We start from the raw sequence: 17,424 nt of genomic DNA, 5'->3' as shown, positions 1-17,424 counted from the left end.
CTAGAGGGATTTGAACCCCTGGTGAAAAGTTGTGACCAGGATCTACTGGTTCCTTTACGCCGGGTCAAATGCCAAGTGTCGCTTGCGCGAGACAGCGATTTGGATCCTTCCTGTCAGAATTGACCTGCATGCTGAACATGTCACGACCCACGACAGCTGTCAGACAATTTACGCTGACTCGAATTTTTCTTCGCACAGGCTTGTACTGCACAGACCGGATTACTCGTGTAGGCTTGCGCTGACACATCCGAGACACACAAAATGTCATGCGTTATTTTAACTTTCCCTCCAAAGTCGGCACTTCACAAAAACTTATCTCCATTCATAAACGCAGCGTCACATCGGGGAACTCAAAGCAGAAAAACGTGAAACGCCCGCCCAATGTCCTTTAGGCAAAGTCTTTCTTCAACGGGCATTGCTTGCCTGATTCGACCTAAGTGATGTGTTTCACTGAACTACCGAAAGTGGCTGTCATTCCCGCCTACCGGCATACACGTCCCGGTTCCGTGGTTTGTCTATAGCCCTGGTTATGGCGGATACTCGGATTATGCAACCTGTCAGGAGAGGGGGGAAGCAGATCTTAATATCGACGGGACGGAATATGATTGCGCAATAAGGGTAGATAGGGAACAAGATAGCTGGCCAAACATATCGTATGTTTTTCCAATCCTCTCGGCATTTCTTTTACATACTTTTCTTCACACTCCTTTTTGGTACGCTCATTTACTAGCCTAGCTACTCATCATGCAGTGGCATCACTTTCTTTCAATTTTTCTCTGCGTAGGTGTGTATGGCTTCCCATCATACCTCGAAGGTCCTGTCGGAAAGGTCGTTTCCGAAAGACTCTCTAGCAGAGTGAACGATGCAGTTCGAAGTCATGATAAGAAACGTTCGCTTGGTCTGGCGAGCAAGCCAATCAAAGTAACTGGCGAGCATGAATTTATTCCACCGAACTTTGAGAAGGGTGATCAACGAGGTCCTTGTCCTGGTCTCAATGCCTTGGCGAATCATGGATACATCAGCCGCAAGGGCGTTACAAGCCTCGTCGAGGTAGCGGCTGCTATCAATCAGGTGTATGGAATGGGAGTAGACCTGGCTACCATCTTGGCGACAATGGGTACAGTCTTTGTCGGAAACCCTCTATCGCTCGACCCAGGCTTCTCCATCGGCGCCACCGCCAGTGGCTCGCAGAATATTCTGGGTAACCTCTTCGGGCTGCTGGGAACGCCACGAGGTCTGAACGGTTCACACAATATCATTGAAGGTGATTCGTCCAACACCCGCGATGACCTGTACGTCACTGGAGATGCATCCACCATGGATATGAAGTTATTCCAGTCGCTCTACGACTCGGCTTCTAAGGAGGGTACTTATGACTTTGACGCTTTTGCAAAGAGAGCCAAGACCCGATTCCATGAGACTGTCGCTACGAATCCCAACTTTTACTATGGGCCTTTCACGGGGATGATTGCGAGAAATGCGGGATACTTCTTTGCCTGCCGATTGCTTTCGAACCATACTGTTGGAAGCACTGAGGACATTATGGGTAAGTAAGCTGCCTCGGAACTGACCGTCAATTTGCTGATAATTGGTAGACATTGGAACATTGAAGAGCTTCTTTGCTGTCACAGAAAAGGACGGAAAGCTTGTGTATAAGCGCGGCCACGAGAGAATCCCTGAGAACTGGTACCGTAGATCAATTGACTACGGTCTCATCGGCCTCAACTTGGATCTTCTCAACCTGATTACCAAGTACCCTGAGCTCGGAAGGCAAGTTAGCCCATGCAAACACAAAGGTGTACGCTAACAAATACAGCATCGGAGGTAACATGGGAGAAGTCAACAGCTACGCCGGTGTCGACGTAAGCAACATCACGGGTGGAGTCCTCAACCTCACCAAGCTCCTCGAGGGGAATAACCTGCTCTGCTTCGTCTTTGAGATTGTCAAGACCGTTGCGCCAAACTCTCTCTCAACTCTGTTCTCAATCATCGCAACTCCTCTCGAGCTCATCACCGACGCTCTCGGATCTGCAGTCTTGAACCTCGCTTGCCCGGCCTTCAAGGACTTGACTGTCGGTGGAACAGACTTTGAGGATGGAATCAAGAAGAAGTTCCCTGGTGCTAGCCTGGGCTCATCTGTTATCTAATCTCTGATCATCCAACACCTCGCCAGTCCAGCTCTACCTTCGCAGATTACTCTTACATAATACTATTAAAAAGGTTCATCACATCTATACCGTACAATGGATCGTTGCCACTATCCCAGAGACTTTCTATCGGTGCATAAATAGGATCCATCAGTGACGTAGAGTTAAGCACTGTAGCCTGAGCCATCTCGAACTACATTCGTCAGAAATAGAAAGCCGGTGTTGAAATATCAGCTTACCTCTTGCTCGAGACTTTGGCTCACTTCAGAAATACAAGATTCGACCATTGAGGGATTAGGATCCGCGGAGGAAGTAATATTTTGGGGTCCCTTGTGTGAATCCTGGCTGTCGCACTGATTGATGTATTCGCGCGCGATGTATGTGAACTCGCTGATAAGCGAGCCGGGCAACGTTCCTCCACTCGCAAACTCAAGGCGACTAAAATGTCCACCTGCGATATTGAGTAAAGCGAGATTGCTTCTCGTGTCTGGAGACTTCGGATTGCTGATGACGTGGTCAAAAAGAAGAAAGAGAGCACACAAGGGGATAGCTGCGATGATCCTAAGATTAGTCAGTATATAGGGTGGCCCAGCTTATTATTTGAACTGACCATAGTGGTGTCGATGGCTCAACGTCAACGTATGTAACAATCTCGAGTACAGAACGAGAGACTTCTATGAGCTGTTCACTGTGACTTGTCTTGCCCGCTCCGCTGCCCTGAGAACTGTCGATTCGAAGCCTGCTTCGGAGCAAGATGAGTTTAAGACTGTAGTAGAGATAGTTGATCCAGATCCCAACTGTCCCGTGCACAGGTCTCCGGAGGGAATTGGATTGTGACGGATACCCCGGACGAAATTCCTCAGCGATAGATGCCCTCCACTGCTCAAGGTCCTCGAGCAATTGATCAATGGTCATCAGAAAATACTGCGATCCCCTGTGGCATACCCCAGGGCAGAAGAGAGTATTCATCGCCCGTGATAAGAGACGGCTTTGCTGAGCGAGGATGTACGTCCAGTTCAGACCTCCAAGGTGGGTGTCAGAAATGTAGGGCATAGGCGCAATAATATTGGCGTCGATGATGGCCTATGAAAATGAGCCAGAGGACCACGAGCATTATAGGATGACCTACCGAAGGGCGGCCAAAGTGGAAGCTCATTATCTTCTCTATCACGTAAACGACCCAGAATACCCTATAGAACGCCTTCGCAGAGGGGCCTTTACAAAGAGAAGGTGCTAGATCTTGAGCCATACGCGCCATTTCCGTCATGATACTATGCTCAATGGATATACACGGTACACCGAGACAGTACACCGCAATGGTTGTTATTGCCTGAAGAGCGACCAACGAGTTCTTGGCCTTGGGGAGATCTGGCACCTTGGCTAATGCGACGGAGAGCAATTCCCATGCCCTTCCCTTCCCAGGCTCAAAGCTGCCGCCACCGTCGTGTAGACTACCGAGAGCGAGGACGGAGTGATACAGAGCAGAAAAAGATGGGTCGTTAATGAGAATTGTGCTTAGATCAGGGCTCGCGGCGGTGGAGTCGAATGTGTCGCGATCTAGATGAGGGAAGAGAGGATGAACTTGTTCGTAGTATACTGTAGTGAATTAGTTTAGCTCAACCCACTTGATATCAGCGCAGATGACATACTGGTTATGTATTTTGCAGCAGATAAATAATTCACCGATGGGAGGGCTAGCTCAGGTATGTGCTCAGGTGAGGTACTGGTAGTTATCTTTGCCCTGCTGTTGATGACTGAAGACATTCGCCGGATAAGGTCATTGACTTTGTTGTTCTGAAGCTTGGCCGAGAGCATCTCGAGTCTACTGTCGGAGAAGAACGTGACACTGTGAGTTCCGCCTGTGAATTATGAGTGAACGCTGAGGATGATGGGAAGAAATTGAAAACCTACTCAAGAGACCGATTCCCTATTTTCAGGTCAGTCTTGAACAGCGACTTCAAAACGTCAGCATGTTACTCACCTTTAGTGAAAATCGTTCATCAGCATTTGGGACGTCTGTCGATGATGACCCGAACAAGATGCGATCTATGAAGAGGTCATTTGGTACAGGATGAAAGGCGGCATCCCGCTTCGAATCTGCATCATGCTAGACAAGTTAGTTCACATTCAGAGTAAGAATTCACCAAGATATACCGTAGGTCTCTGCCCAGCAGGGCTGCCATCATTAATTTTAATATTTGGCGACTCTTCGCTGGTAGTAAGTAGTAAATTTCGATTGACTGTCATGTGTTAAACATGATAAAAACTCACGATGGATGAGACGTACCGTTCTTCCGGAGTGGGATTTTGCGCGTCCCGAATCGACAAGTCACACTTCGCATCTATGCACGTCAATTCCAGTCCCACCTTGCGGCTGAAATCCACTCACCGTACAACTCTGGCACGGCGGAGGGTAACCTGCACAATCAGCCTCAAATTCTACACCAAGCCCAAGCCAGTCACTAACCGGAACAGCGGATCTTTCTAGCCTTGCAGGAATCACAAGCTTTGGAGGTGAGGGTACTCCGGAGTCGATATTCGGAAAGAGGCGGAGTCGGCGGCATTTTGGAAGGGCCCGATGGCGATGGGAGGTGAAAAGAAGCAATGACGGAGAAGAGAGACGGCGTTGAGGAAGTTTAAGGGACAAGATGAGGTTGATGTTTCGGCGCCGACATTCCGTGTTGGGTTTAGAGAGAGAGAATAGTGGAGTAGAAAATGGCTTCGTTTGGGTTAGTGCCGGGATTCAAACTGGGTTGCATGTGAAGACTTGATACGAGATTGGGAAAGATCTTTTGAACGGCGTTGAGATATTGTACTGCACATATACATATAGCGCATTAGACATGGCTTGGAATAAATGGAGTCGCGTCTCGGAAACGATCAAGATGTGGGCTTATGATGACGCCGTCTACAGCTGGCCCATAAGCCTTCTTATATGAACCATGCCAGCATCGCATTTTGCATTTCACTACAACCTTCAACACATTCATTCGTTAAGTCCATCGTTCAATCAGCACTGTCAAAATGCATGAGAATACGCCCCCCTCTACTTCCCATGACACAGAGGCCGACACAACCGTCGAAGAAACCACCGAGCCCGTCTTACAACTCGCCCGCACATTCTCTCTAACTCGTACATTCTCCGCCCTCTCAACCAACATCAACCCGTTCCTCGCGCAAGACTCCCGCCTCGACCCCAAGTCCCCAGAGTTTCAGCCTGAATCATGGGTCAAGGCTTTGCTTCACGCTTTTTCGAAGGACCCGAGTAAGCATCCGCGGTATACAGCCGGTGTATGCTGGCGTAATCTCAGTGTGCATGGCTTCAGCGATCCGACTGAGTTTCAGAAAGATGTCTTGAATGTTATTTGGAGAAGTCCCCTTGCTGCACTTGATTGGTTTGCGAAGAGGAAGCAGAAGGTTAAGATTATCACGGACTTTGATGGCCTTGTCAAGAGCGGAGAGTTGCTTCTTGTGCTGGGTCGTCCTGGGAGGTATGTGGCTCTACTCACTGACATCTTGTTCTCTTGTCTCATTTTGATACAGTGGTGTTTCTACCCTTCTCAAGACAATCGCCGGACATACTCACGGACTGCATCTCGACGACTCGTCCGAGTTCAACTACCAAGGTACCCTCCCCATTCACCCAGTCTCGCATCAGCTAACCTTCTAGGCATCCCCTGGGATCTAATGCACCATAACTTCAGAGGAGAAGTGATCTACCAAGCCGAAACAGACATCCACTTCCCCCAACTAACAGTCGGCGACACCCTCCTCTTCGCCGCCCTTGCCCGCACTCCCCAGCACATCATCGCCAACATATCCCGCCACGTCTACGCCGAGCATATGAGAGACGCTGTCATGGCCATGTTTGGTATCTCCAACACGCTCAACACCAAGGTTGGCGATGACTTTGTTCGAGGTGTTAGTGGTGGTGAGAGGAAGAGGGTTAGTATCGCAGAGGCAATTCTGAATCAGAGTGCTATTCAGTGTTGGGATAATAGCACCAGGGGATTGGATAGTGCGACGGCGTTGGAGTTTGTGAGGAAGTTGAGGCTCGGTACGAAGCTTGGTGGTGCGAGTGCGATTGTTGCGATGTATCAGGCCAGCCAGGCCGCCTATGATGCAAGTATTCCCTTGGACCAACTCCCATCCGATATACTAACGAGATTCTTAGGAATTTGATAAAGTACTACTCCTCTACGAAGGTCGCCAGATCTTCTTCGGCCCAACAAGCGAAGCCACACAATACTTTACCACCATGGGCTTTGAATGTCCTCAGCGCCAAACAACCGCCGACTTCCTGACATCCCTCACAAACCCCGACGAGCGAATCGTAAGACCTGGCTTTGAGAACAAAGTGCCTCGCAGTCCTGATGAATTCGCCGACGAGTGGAGGATGAGCCAGCACAGGGCTTCCCTTCTCAATGACATCGCTGCGTTTGAGATCCAGTATCCTCTTGATGGTAAACAAGTCGAGACGCTGAAGGGTATCAGAAGGGCTCAGAAGGCCAAGTTCACGTTCGTCACCTTCAATCAGCAAGACACCGAGATATTAACATTTTTTGTAGATCTGACAAGAGCCCTTTTACAATCTCGATCCCAATGCAGATCCGTTTATGTATTGGTCGAGGTGTCAAGAGACTTCTCGGCGACAAGACCTTTTTCGTGGTTACTATTGCAGTCAACTTCGTCATGTCGCTTGTTCTTGGTAGTGTTTACTTTAACTTGCCCAGCACGGCTGAGGCTATGAACCAACGAGCCTCTGTAATCTTCTTCGCTATTCTGTTCAACGGCCTTAGCAGTGCTCTGGAAGTATGTTGGCTACTTGACCTTACTTATTCTTACTGACGGCAGCCTAGATCCTCGCTCTCTACGTCCAACGACCGATCGTCGAGAAACACGCAAGATACGCTCTATACCGCCCTCTCTCCGAGTCCGTCTCCTCCATCATTTGCGATTTACCGTCCAAGATCATCTCAACACTCGCCTTCAACATTCCGCTTTACTTCATGGTGCATCTCCGTCGTGATACCTCAGCTTTCTTCATTTTTCTCCTCTTCGGCTTCACCACTACGATTACAATGTCCATGATCCTTCGCACCATCGCCCAGTCGTCCAAGACAGTGCATCAAGCCCTCGTCCCCGCTGCCATCTTCATCATCGGCTTGGTCATCTACGCTGGATTCGTCCTCCCGATTCGAAGCATGAAGGGTTGGCTTAGATGGATCAACTACGTCAACCCAATTGCCTACGCTTACGAGTCCCTCATCGCGAATGAGTTTTCGGGGAGGTCGTTCGCATGTCAGACCATGATACCTTCTGGGCCAGGGTATGAGAATATCGAGCCGACGCAGCGGACCTGTTCTGTTGCTGGTGCCCTGCCAGGACGCGACTTTATCGACGGTGGCTTTTTTATTGGGACTGTTTACAAGTACCACTACTCGCACCTTTGGAGGTACGTTACGACACTTATTCTCTAGGCATCCCTAACAAGGTCAGGAACTACGGCATCCTGGTTGCTTTTATCATCTTCTTTACCTTTACCTATCTCTTCGCGGCAGAGTACTTCTCATCCGAAGCTTCGAAGGGTGAGGTCCTGGTATTCCGCAAGGCTCAGAAGACTCAACCCAAAGAGACATCCGATGAAGAAGCCGCCACTTCCAACTTCCAGCCTCCGAGAGCGACGAGCGACGACACCATCCACCCATCGATCGAGAAAGCACCAAGTTCTTCTACCTTTTGCTGGAGGAATGTCTGCTATGATGTGAAGGTCAAAGGCGAGACGCGACGTATTCTCTCGGACGTTAATGGTTGGGTTCAGCCTGGAAAGTTGACTGCTTTGATGGTAAGTGACATGGGGAGGCAAAACCTAGGACCTTTGTCCTAAAGGTCGAAGAGAGTTAGGCAATCTTGACTAAGCTTAGGGACTCTTTACTGAGTTTATCTTAGCATCGTTTTCTGAAGTCTTATCTTTTCTTGTGTAGTTTACACTGAGCACAGACATGGGCTAACATTCTTAGGGTGCTACCGGAGCCGGCAAGACCACGCTTCTCGACGTTTTGGCTGATCGGGTGACCATGGGCGTCATCACGGGCGATATCCTTGTAAATGGACTATCACGCGGCAAGTCATTCCAGAGAACCACGGGATACGTGCAGCAGCAGGATATTCACCTCGAGACATCTACCGTTAGAGAAGCCCTCCGTTTCAGTGCCGTTCTAAGACAGCCGACTGCTGTTTCTATGCAGGACAAGCTCGACTATGTTGAAGAGGTGATTAACCTGCTAGAAATGGGCCCTTATGCAAATGCTGTCATAGGAGTTCCGGGTAAAGGTATGTCACTATGCCAATCTACAGCTGTTGCACAAGACTGACAATTCAGGTCTCAACGTTGAGCAAAGGAAGCGTCTTTCCATTGGCGTCGAGCTAGTCGCCAAACCCGAAGCCCTTATCTTTCTCGACGAACCTACCTCCGGTCTCGACAGTCAAACAGCATGGGCAATCGTGTCTCTACTCAAGAAGCTCGCAGACCACGGGCTAGCTATCCTATGCACCATTCACCAACCATCCGGCATCATCTTTCAGCAATTCGACCGACTGCTACTTTTGGCGAAAGGTGGTAAAACTGTTTATTTTGGAGACATCGGTGAGAATGCCACTACCCTGACGGGGTACTTTGAGAGGCATGGTGCTGTCCGTTGCCGACCGGAAGAGAATCCGGCTGAGTGGATGCTACTCGTCATCGGTGCTGCACCGGGTTCTCATACGGATCGTGACTGGGTTGAGACCTGGAAGGAGAGTTCTGACTTCCAGCGTGTCCAGAAGGAGCTTGACAACATGACTCGGTCTAGACATGTCTCTAGCGAAACAGACGCAGAGGATACCTCTTACGCTGCTTCAGTTTCACAGCAGTTCCTGGCTTGTACCCAGCGCGTTGCCCAGCAATACTGGCGAACGCCGACTTACATATACTCCAAACTATCACTTTGCTTTATCACCGTAAGTCACATACTAACCCTCAATTATCTACAAATATCTAAAAATATTTACTAATCTATATCTCAGAGTCTCTTCATCGGCCTCTCCTTCCAGAACTCCCCACTGTCTCTCCAAGGTCTCCAGAACCAACTCTTCTCAATCTTCATGCTCCTCGTGATCTTCGCATTCCTAACCTACCAAACAATGCCCGGCTTCGTCACCCAACGCACACTGTACGAAGGACGTGAAAGGTCTTCCAAAACATATGCTTGGTACAACCTTATTCTCGCCAACACAGTCATCGAAATGGCTTGGAACTCTGTGGCGTCTTTGGCGGTCTACTTCCCGTTCTATTTCCTCGTTGGTATGTATGGAAATGGCCGCATCACGGATACGCAGCATGAACGAGGTGCATTCATGTTCCTCTTGACCTGGGCATTCATGGTTTATGAGGGGACTTTTTCGCACATGGCTGTGGCTGGGGCGCCGACTGCTGAGGTTGGAGCGACGCTTGGGTTGTTCCTGTTTATGATGTCCCTTGTGTTCTGCGGGTAAGTCACCTGTTTCCATGATCCTTTCGGCTACCTAACATTGCACAGTGTTCTCGTTCCATACTCGGGCCTCCCTGGATTCTGGACATTCATGTACCGCGTCTCCCCTCTGACATACCTCATCGGTGCCATGATCTCAAACGGCGTTGGTAAGCAAGAAGTAACCTGCTCAGAGATCGAGTTTCTCCAGTTCCAGACTCCGGCAAATCTCACGTGCGGAGAATATGTTGGCCAATTTGTACGAGCGGTCGGAGGCGCCTTGTCCAACCCGGAATCGAACCAGACGTGCCTTTACTGTCCGATTGCTTCGACTGATACATACCTTGGAACTTTAAGTATTCGCTATAGTGAGAGATGGAGAAACTTTGGTTTATTGTGGGCTTTTATTGTATTCGATGTGATTGCGGCTTTAGCGGCGTATTGGATCATCAGGGTCCCAGAGAAGGGCAAACGATTCTTGTTTTGGAAGAAGTAGTGTTTCGCAGGGCATTACTTCTGTTGGATCACCATATCAAAAGGCTGTACATTTATACAGTCGCTTCAACTTAGCACTATTTATAATACCTTTTACTAAGCTTATAAAGACCTGGGCAACTTGGTATAAATTTAGATTACCCTTAGCTAAGTTTATTTTAACACCATTCACCAAGGTCTGATGTGTTCTTCCTCCCCAAGGTCGCCCTCATAAATCTCGGTTGTCCAAGTCCGCCCAAGGTTTAGAGAACAGAAGCAAAGCAATTGGGAACAAGGACTCGGTCCCCAGAATCAATGCTACAATCCGCCTCAGTAAAAGCAGCAGCATCCGGGAGTAGTTCACAAGTTCGCGACTCGAGATCAGGTTTCCCTCCGAGTTCCTCACAACGACCACTGAGATTGAACTTGCGCTGAGGCTGCCGGCCAGCGGCAGCGTCGTCGTCGGTGCTAACGCAGAAGCAATCGATAGCCATGACGGTGCTGTATTAGATACTGGTCAGTGCTGCAGGATTAAGAGGGAAAGGAGGGACTTGCCTGATGGAAGAGAGAATAGCGATGGTGAAGAACTTCATTTTTGATGAAATTGCTAAGGCCTGCTTAACTTTTGTGAGATGGACTATTACTATGTTAGATATGGCTGAAGGAGTTTAGAGCATTAGGTATTTACCTTGATTTGAGGTTTTCGAAACCTGAAAAATAGGAAATTGACTTGATAGGAATGTCGATGAACAGATGGTCGATGATGATATTTCTTTATTATAGTAGAGGAATCAAGCATCTCTTATAGTCAGCTCAAGTCCCGGATGCCACTAACTATATTCACTGCCCATGAATTTTGGGATATAGTCAATTGAGTTTCGCTTCAAGAAGAGAGTCCTTACATATCTGAAACTAGTCAAACGAGTCATTCAAAGTTTATTTTCTCTATCGTTCCACGTCGTCGCGGTCCGAGTCAAGTCTCCGCAGCACTATCATCGCGTAATTCCAAGCAAAAGACTGGTTTTGATACTATTACATTCCTAAAAGAGAATGTAATTCGGAGACGATAACGAGGCTAAATTGTTCTGAAACCGCGCCTATGCTATAGGGTCGGAAGGTATAATATCCGAGACGGTGTCACGTTGGCCTCAGAAAAACTCTATTTCCTGCTAAGAGTTTACCACTCACGGATACATTTGAAGCTAGGACGATAGATCCAAGGCTTCACAATTGACTAGAGAAAGAGAATTGGGAGTCTAAGCAAGAATTTTCAGGACGTTTTTCTTTATACGAAAAGTTCAATGGTTACGTCACTTTTACAGGTTACTAAAGCTCGCAGAAGTGTATCGTTCATCGACCCATCCTTGCTTCATCGTCAAGTCAACAGTTTGATAATCTTAAACTGACAATTACCTTTACTTCTCTATACTCAGATCTTAAGACAAAAACATCATTGACGAATGAAGTTCTGCGATGCCCTCTAATACATCGCCAACTTGAGGGGTAGATTGCCAAGATCGCCGAAACCAGTCTTGGCAAATATGAAGGAGAAGCAGTCTTATGACTAAACCAGATTTCCCAATCTGATATTTTGACTTTTCATGAGACCGCAGTGCCGTTCGTTTCACCTCGATGCATAATTCTAAGCTTAACCTGGATCGGCCCAATTAGGTTAATAATACCGCTGTCAAAAGCTCATACGCGATTGAGTTACTACATTTGCTCGGTATACTGTTAGAGATTCTAAATAGTCAGATTTCACTGTAAACTTTAATCCTGTAAACGTACCATTTTTTCAGAGTGTTAATACGGGTAAGGGACAATCCGGTGGTTCACGATATGATCAGGAGACGCGACAACGGAATCTTTCATGACTCGCCAAACCGACTGCTGCATGCTTTGGGGATAGTCATTTTCTTGGTCTTCATGCGGCAGAGATAGAGTTCTTGATGTACTTGTCCAATGACTATCTGTCTTTAGCTCTCGCAAGTAATTCACGTATAAAGATAATCTTGTCGCCATCAATAATCCGACATCATTCTCAACATCTCAACATCAACAATTTCTCCTCCTCACTTCATAAACCATTCTCTTCAGAACAAGCTGGTCTTGAAAACTTCTCTACAAGTATGCCTTGACAACACCACACTCCTACACAAGACTAACCTCGCTAGCATTTCACAATGAAGGCCTCAGTCATCCTAGCCACCCTCCTCACCACCTCCGCCTGGGCTGGCACCCTCCCCACCAAGCGCCAAAACGCCGCCAACGAAGCCGCTCTGCAGCAAGCCCGCGAAGAATCCGCCGCAGCCATCGAGCGCGGTCAAGGCCGAGGCCGACTTCTTCTCGACGAGGGAAACTGCAGTGAGGCTTGTAACCGCTGCCGTCTTTCGGCTACTACTACCGCTGTAGCTGAGGTATTTGCTTGTGGTACGGCTGCCGTTGCTGTGGACGTTTTGACCGCTGGCGCTGCGGTTTTTCTTGAAGCTGCAGGGTTTGTGTTCTGTGAGGCTGCGGTTATTACTAAACTGAATGAGAAGGAGGAGACTTGTCTCAAGGAGTAGGGGTCAGGAAAAATGGGACAGTTTGGTCGGGATTGGGTTTCCAATTAGTGAAGGATTATAGTAGAGGTAGAGCTATAGAGTAGTCAGCTACTATTTTCTATTGCGCAATAGATCCCGAAGCCTGATCATTATTCTGCAACTCTAGCTCACCAATACTGTCATCAAAACAGATGTTTCCTCTAACATTCCCCATAATTAGACTTTCCCTTCTTATATTAAACACTCAATCTCCCTTAATACAAGCAACAATAATTTCATGTTACTGATTTTCAGATTTGCTCTATTTCCTGAGTAATATTATTGGTTCACCTTATGGCATCGCTAAGTGAAATACTTATCTCCAAACCCTCTTCCCGTCCTATCCACCACTCATCATCAATCTCACCAACCTCAGGGTCCACCCAAGGAATGCCCCTTGGGATTTGTCCCTTTCTATCGCGCATATACGCTTCTACGTCTCGGCATCTGTACATCATGACTCTCGTGTATCTTTTCCTCGTATAAGGCGTACATTCCCCATTTTCGCTTTCGGGATCGCTAGCCCAGACTTGGCTGAATCTCTTCTCTTCTGGTATACAAGCCGAACTTTGATCCAGTGTATGTCCTAAAAGGAGCGACTGCTTATCGAAAGTCCCTTCTTCGGCGCCGATTATGGCTGCTACCAAGGACCCTTCCGTCTCCGCGCACCATGGACCTTCTTTCCCACTTTGCAGGATGAGGGTCAAGGCTTTCCGTCGCCAGAAAGGACTTCTGTATTTTTTCGCAGTGAAATACAATGGGTGAATTATACCCATTTCCGGAACGAAAGATGGCAGCTGATCGGAAGCCTTTTGTCTCGGCGCACCTTGGAGGCTTTTGCTGAGCAACAAGGCCCCAATCGATGTGATGATTTCTTCAAACTCCGGACCGTAGCAGTCGTACGCTGTCTCACGTGGCTCCATGATAGTGGCGGTGTTGACAAGGGCAGCAAGACATTGTGAGCGGAGAACGATGAGCGATTCATGTGATTCAGTATTGGAAGTAGGTGGGATCTCGTTGAGCGATAGCCATTGTTTCAAGTTGGCGAGCTGTCGGCCCTGTTCCATGAGCAGCTCGGGTGGTATCGTTCGGCGACTGGTGTACTTGTATCGGAAGGCCTTAGCCGTAAAATGATAGCTCGAGTGTAAGATCTCGAATAGGGAGCCGTCTGGTGGATAAGACTGCAGGATCTCACCCATGACAAATGGTTTCAAAGGAAGGTTTGGGGGATGTGATACGGCGTATGTAGCGACGTGCAGGTCAAGCTTCTTCAAGAGTAACACAAGGCTATCGGTATCAATCTCGTCGTGGAGTTGTTTATCAGTCAGTGACATCATGAGAGAGAAAGTGCCATGCAAATGCAAAAGGGCTTTGTTAAGTCTTTGCTGCAAGGCTTCGACAAACCCGAGAAACAGACAGGCAACAACACATGGAATGGGGCCATGCGGTAGGGTGATAAGGTCTTGCTGCACCATTCTCAGAGCCTTCGAATAACGCTTTGTGGTTTCGAAACCAGGTCGTGGTGACGTGCCTCTGAGGACATATTCGCTGTATGACGTGCCGAATGCTTCGATGGCGGCGCGCACTGATGGGATGGACTGGGCTAGTTGTGGCACGGTGCGAGACCAGAACGTTTGCTCGACGTTGTTTCTTGCACGACGGGGGCTTTGGGCCAGAACCGTACAACCAAGGTCGACGAAGGGGCTCGAGAGGGTGTATGGGTTGAAAGCGAGCGATCTCAACGTTGAGATGACCGCTGTAGGCGATGGCGATGAGGAGTCTGAGGGCGAAGAAGACGCGGACACAATCGATAAAGTAGTCGATTCAGCGCTATCCGAGTCTGGATATGCACCTCGGGGATACCCTAGGCATTCTCGCTTCGAGATCAAGCACCGCTGACAAGCCGGCTTGCCTTCATCGCACTTGACTCGCCGCGCCCTGCACGAGTCAGCACTGCATGACCACCAAGAAAACACGTGTCATACTTGCAGGTGAAACAGCCAAACTTGGACTGTTTGACATTCGTCCTCGTTCTCTTCGGTTTAGCACTCGCATCTGCCATCCTGGCTCACTGAAGACCGAAGAGTCAAGAAAAATGCAAAGACCGAAGGCGTTATAAAAAGTGATCAGCAAATCAGCCCCGTCCCCACGAGGTTGACAGGCAGTCAGTCGATGCTAGCGCAAAGTCAAAGACCGAGCGATAACTGGGGCTGAAGTGAGGATTAACCAATTAGAATTAGCCCGGCTTACGATGCTCAGAGAGACTGAGACAAAGACCGAGGTGAAGGATTCGGTGCCTGAGAGGATTGACCAATTGGAGCAAGAATTGATAAAGATTGGATTTGACCAAGGACGTAATCTTTTATCGTATGCCTAATTCCGGTGACGCGTTTCAGATCCTCAGCTCATTTTCAAATTGCTGTGTTTGTCGACGCTCGGTCTTTTGACCAATCAGAGATGGAGGCTATAGTTGGACATTTCGTGTCAAACTCCGAGATGTGATGGATTTTCGCAAAGGGCGCAGAAGAAAAGGGAATATGAGATGATATATAAGCAACTACTGACTGCAAATCGCAGAAATAATCAATTCTAATTCAACACAACAGTTGAACAACCTCACTCCTTCATATCTCGTCACCAACATCACTTCTCACGATGTCAGATCCACTCATCTGCACTCACGTCTCCAAAGAGTGCCCCATCGAACTTACAACCTACGGCTATCGCCCTAATCTCGGCGGCAACATCTTCCTAGCAGTATTCTTCGGCATCGCTTTCATCACCAACATCGTCCTCGGCATTCGCTTCCGCATCCGCGCTTATGCCATCGTTCTCAGTCTCGGCTGTCTAGCCCAAGTCCTAGGCTATATCGGACGCGTCGGAATGTACTTTCAACCATTCGGCGCGATCCCCTTCCAAGCTCAAATCTGCTGTCTCATCATCGGTCCTGCATTCAACAGCGCAGCTGTGTATCTCATGCTCAAGCATATCGTTGCGCTCTTTGGAGCAAAGTGGTCTGTGCTGCAGCCAAAATGGTATACCATCATCTTCATCACAGCTGATGTTGTGTCGTTGGTTTTGCAGGCTGTTGGTGGTGGTATCACTGCGACTTCCGACTTTAGGACGGACCATGATAGGATCGAAATGGGCAATAATATCATGATGGCGGGTATTGCGTTTCAGGTGGTGACGTTGTCAATATTTGCGATACTGGCTACTTTGTTCTGCGTCAGGAGAATGCGAGCTCTTACTACAAATCCTCTTGAGGGAAATTCGCTCCAAGCTTGGCGAACACTTCGGTTCCGGTTGTTTTTGGGTGGACTCACGACTGCGTTTATGGCGATTTATATCCGATGCGTGTATCGCATTGCGGAGATGCGAGGCGGTTGGGGAAACAAGCTCATGCGAGAGCAAATCCCTTTTGTCATCTTTGAGTCTGTGTGAGTATTTTCTTGACTCTGGAATATTCTCGATCGGGTGACTAACGATATGAATGAAGCATGATCCTCATTGCGACTTTGTGCCAGACTATTCTGCATCCTGGGTATTTCTTCCCATGGTTTGCCGATCAGACCCCCAAGCTTGGTAAGATACCTCAGAGAACTATATAAACTGCGAGACTAACAGCTTCAAGATGCTGAGAGCTCTTATACTGAACTATCCATTGTCTCTGGATCACGAATGGGGTTTGAGGGGTCAAAGTAATTGGGCGGAGAAGCAGGAGGGCTAGACATTCAAGGAATTGGAGGATTTCATCCAGTTACATGTGCAACTAACTGCAAAAGCGCGATTGTTTATAATTGGGCATATCATATCGCTCATGGAATAGGGTTACTGCTAGATAGACACTTCAGATTCATTTGTAATAGACATTTCCTTACATTGCAACCAGCATTGCATCTTTCACACTTGACAATTCACGGTTGAAAAAAACGTAGACGAATCAGGTGACTCGATCTCTTCGGGGAGCTAGTATGGAAGGGTGCATCAAGTTACTCGCAATGCCTCACCGCTTTGGTCTTGAGGCTACCTCAAGAACTAGAAGGGGAGACAAGCTTTGAGAGCAAGAGACAACAACACTCGAGGAGCATTAGCAGTCTACGGGGGTCTCGGAAGGCCAATGCAGCTTTGATTGGTCACCGTTAATGGCTGGGATGGCCTGGGTTGTGATTTGATGCGCCAAGCTGCAAGGATCAGTGCCTTTCTCTGCCGTGGATGAAAATCATCTAGTATCAGATGAAGATCATTCCCACTAGGCCACACCTATCCAACTCAAAAGGTCTACCTGAATTGGAGTTACTCAAAATTCTCTATCAAAGGTTGTTTGGCATGTTACCGGTCTATATCACGGTCAAATAGACTAAGCAGATGAGGGGAACCGCAGTCAGACAATCTCACCAATGACGCTTACAAGAAATAACAGTTCTCACCAGCGCACGTTCTTGCTAGTCCCGCCACTCCCGAACCATCTCAGAGCTTGTTATAACGCCATTCTGCCATGCTAAGTGCAACTGCCAACCCAACGACCGACGTACTACATCTCACTGCAGGAAGCATGCCACTGTGAAGCACAAAGCCCTATAGGGAAAATGCAATGCTACGTCGCTTGGGATCAAGACCACCAACCTCTTAGTCACAGATTGCCGTCATATCATCTTATCGATACACATTCAATATTATGCATACTATCGCTGCCTTGAACAACAAACATGC

At 48.2% G+C, this 17,424-nt stretch overlaps 6 protein-coding genes across 6 annotated transcripts; 4 read left to right on the top strand and 2 right to left on the bottom strand.

The window, feature by feature from the left end:
- Window positions 1–744: 744 nt before the first annotated feature.
- On the top strand, window positions 745–2,147 carry J7337_013136 (uncharacterized protein; the record flags this gene model as incomplete). Its single annotated transcript, XM_044830632.1, has 3 exons — window positions 745–1,546; window positions 1,596–1,752; window positions 1,817–2,147. The coding sequence occupies 3 exons, from the start codon at window positions 745–747 to the stop codon at window positions 2,145–2,147; spliced, it is 1,290 nt and encodes a 429-aa protein (XP_044673907.1).
- A 52-nt stretch (window positions 2,148–2,199) lies between these two features.
- On the bottom strand, window positions 2,200–3,962 carry J7337_013135 (uncharacterized protein; the record flags this gene model as incomplete). Its single annotated transcript, XM_044830631.1, has 5 exons — window positions 2,200–2,340; window positions 2,387–2,708; window positions 2,758–3,230; window positions 3,277–3,743; window positions 3,797–3,962. 5 exons carry the CDS (start codon window positions 3,960–3,962, stop codon window positions 2,200–2,202), a joined length of 1,569 nt encoding a protein of 522 aa, XP_044673906.1.
- Window positions 3,963–5,171: 1,209 nt separating this feature from the next.
- Window positions 5,172–10,151, top strand: J7337_013134 (uncharacterized protein; the record flags this gene model as incomplete). Its single annotated transcript, XM_044830630.1, has 11 exons — window positions 5,172–5,638; window positions 5,691–5,773; window positions 5,818–6,092; window positions 6,322–6,665; window positions 6,716–6,959; window positions 7,007–7,602; window positions 7,647–7,992; window positions 8,168–8,480; window positions 8,530–9,146; window positions 9,213–9,676; window positions 9,725–10,151. 11 exons carry the CDS (start codon window positions 5,172–5,174, stop codon window positions 10,149–10,151), a joined length of 4,176 nt encoding a protein of 1,391 aa, XP_044673905.1.
- Window positions 10,152–12,312: 2,161 nt separating this feature from the next.
- Window positions 12,313–12,693, top strand: J7337_013133 (uncharacterized protein; the record flags this gene model as incomplete). The annotated part of the gene is made up of 1 exon (XM_044830629.1): window positions 12,313–12,693. One exon carries the CDS (start codon window positions 12,313–12,315, stop codon window positions 12,691–12,693), a length of 381 nt encoding a protein of 126 aa, XP_044673904.1.
- A 658-nt stretch (window positions 12,694–13,351) lies between these two features.
- On the bottom strand, window positions 13,352–14,773 carry J7337_013132 (uncharacterized protein; the record flags this gene model as incomplete). Its single annotated transcript, XM_044830628.1, has 3 exons — window positions 13,352–13,398; window positions 13,538–14,649; window positions 14,697–14,773. 3 exons carry the CDS (start codon window positions 14,771–14,773, stop codon window positions 13,352–13,354), a joined length of 1,236 nt encoding a protein of 411 aa, XP_044673903.1.
- Window positions 14,774–15,366: 593 nt separating this feature from the next.
- J7337_013131 (uncharacterized protein) lies at window positions 15,367–16,155 on the top strand (the record flags this gene model as incomplete). The annotated part of the gene is made up of 1 exon (XM_044830627.1): window positions 15,367–16,155. The coding sequence occupies one exon, from the start codon at window positions 15,367–15,369 to the stop codon at window positions 16,153–16,155; it is 789 nt and encodes a 262-aa protein (XP_044673902.1).
- Between the last annotated feature and the right edge of the window lie 1,269 nt (window positions 16,156–17,424).

This window comes from Fusarium musae, chromosome 11 (genome assembly GCF_019915245.1).
Source record: "Fusarium musae strain F31 chromosome 11, whole genome shotgun sequence".
In the NCBI taxonomy this organism is placed as follows: domain Eukaryota; kingdom Fungi; phylum Ascomycota; class Sordariomycetes; order Hypocreales; family Nectriaceae; genus Fusarium; species Fusarium musae.
This window is presented reverse-complemented; position numbering and strand designations above follow the sequence as displayed.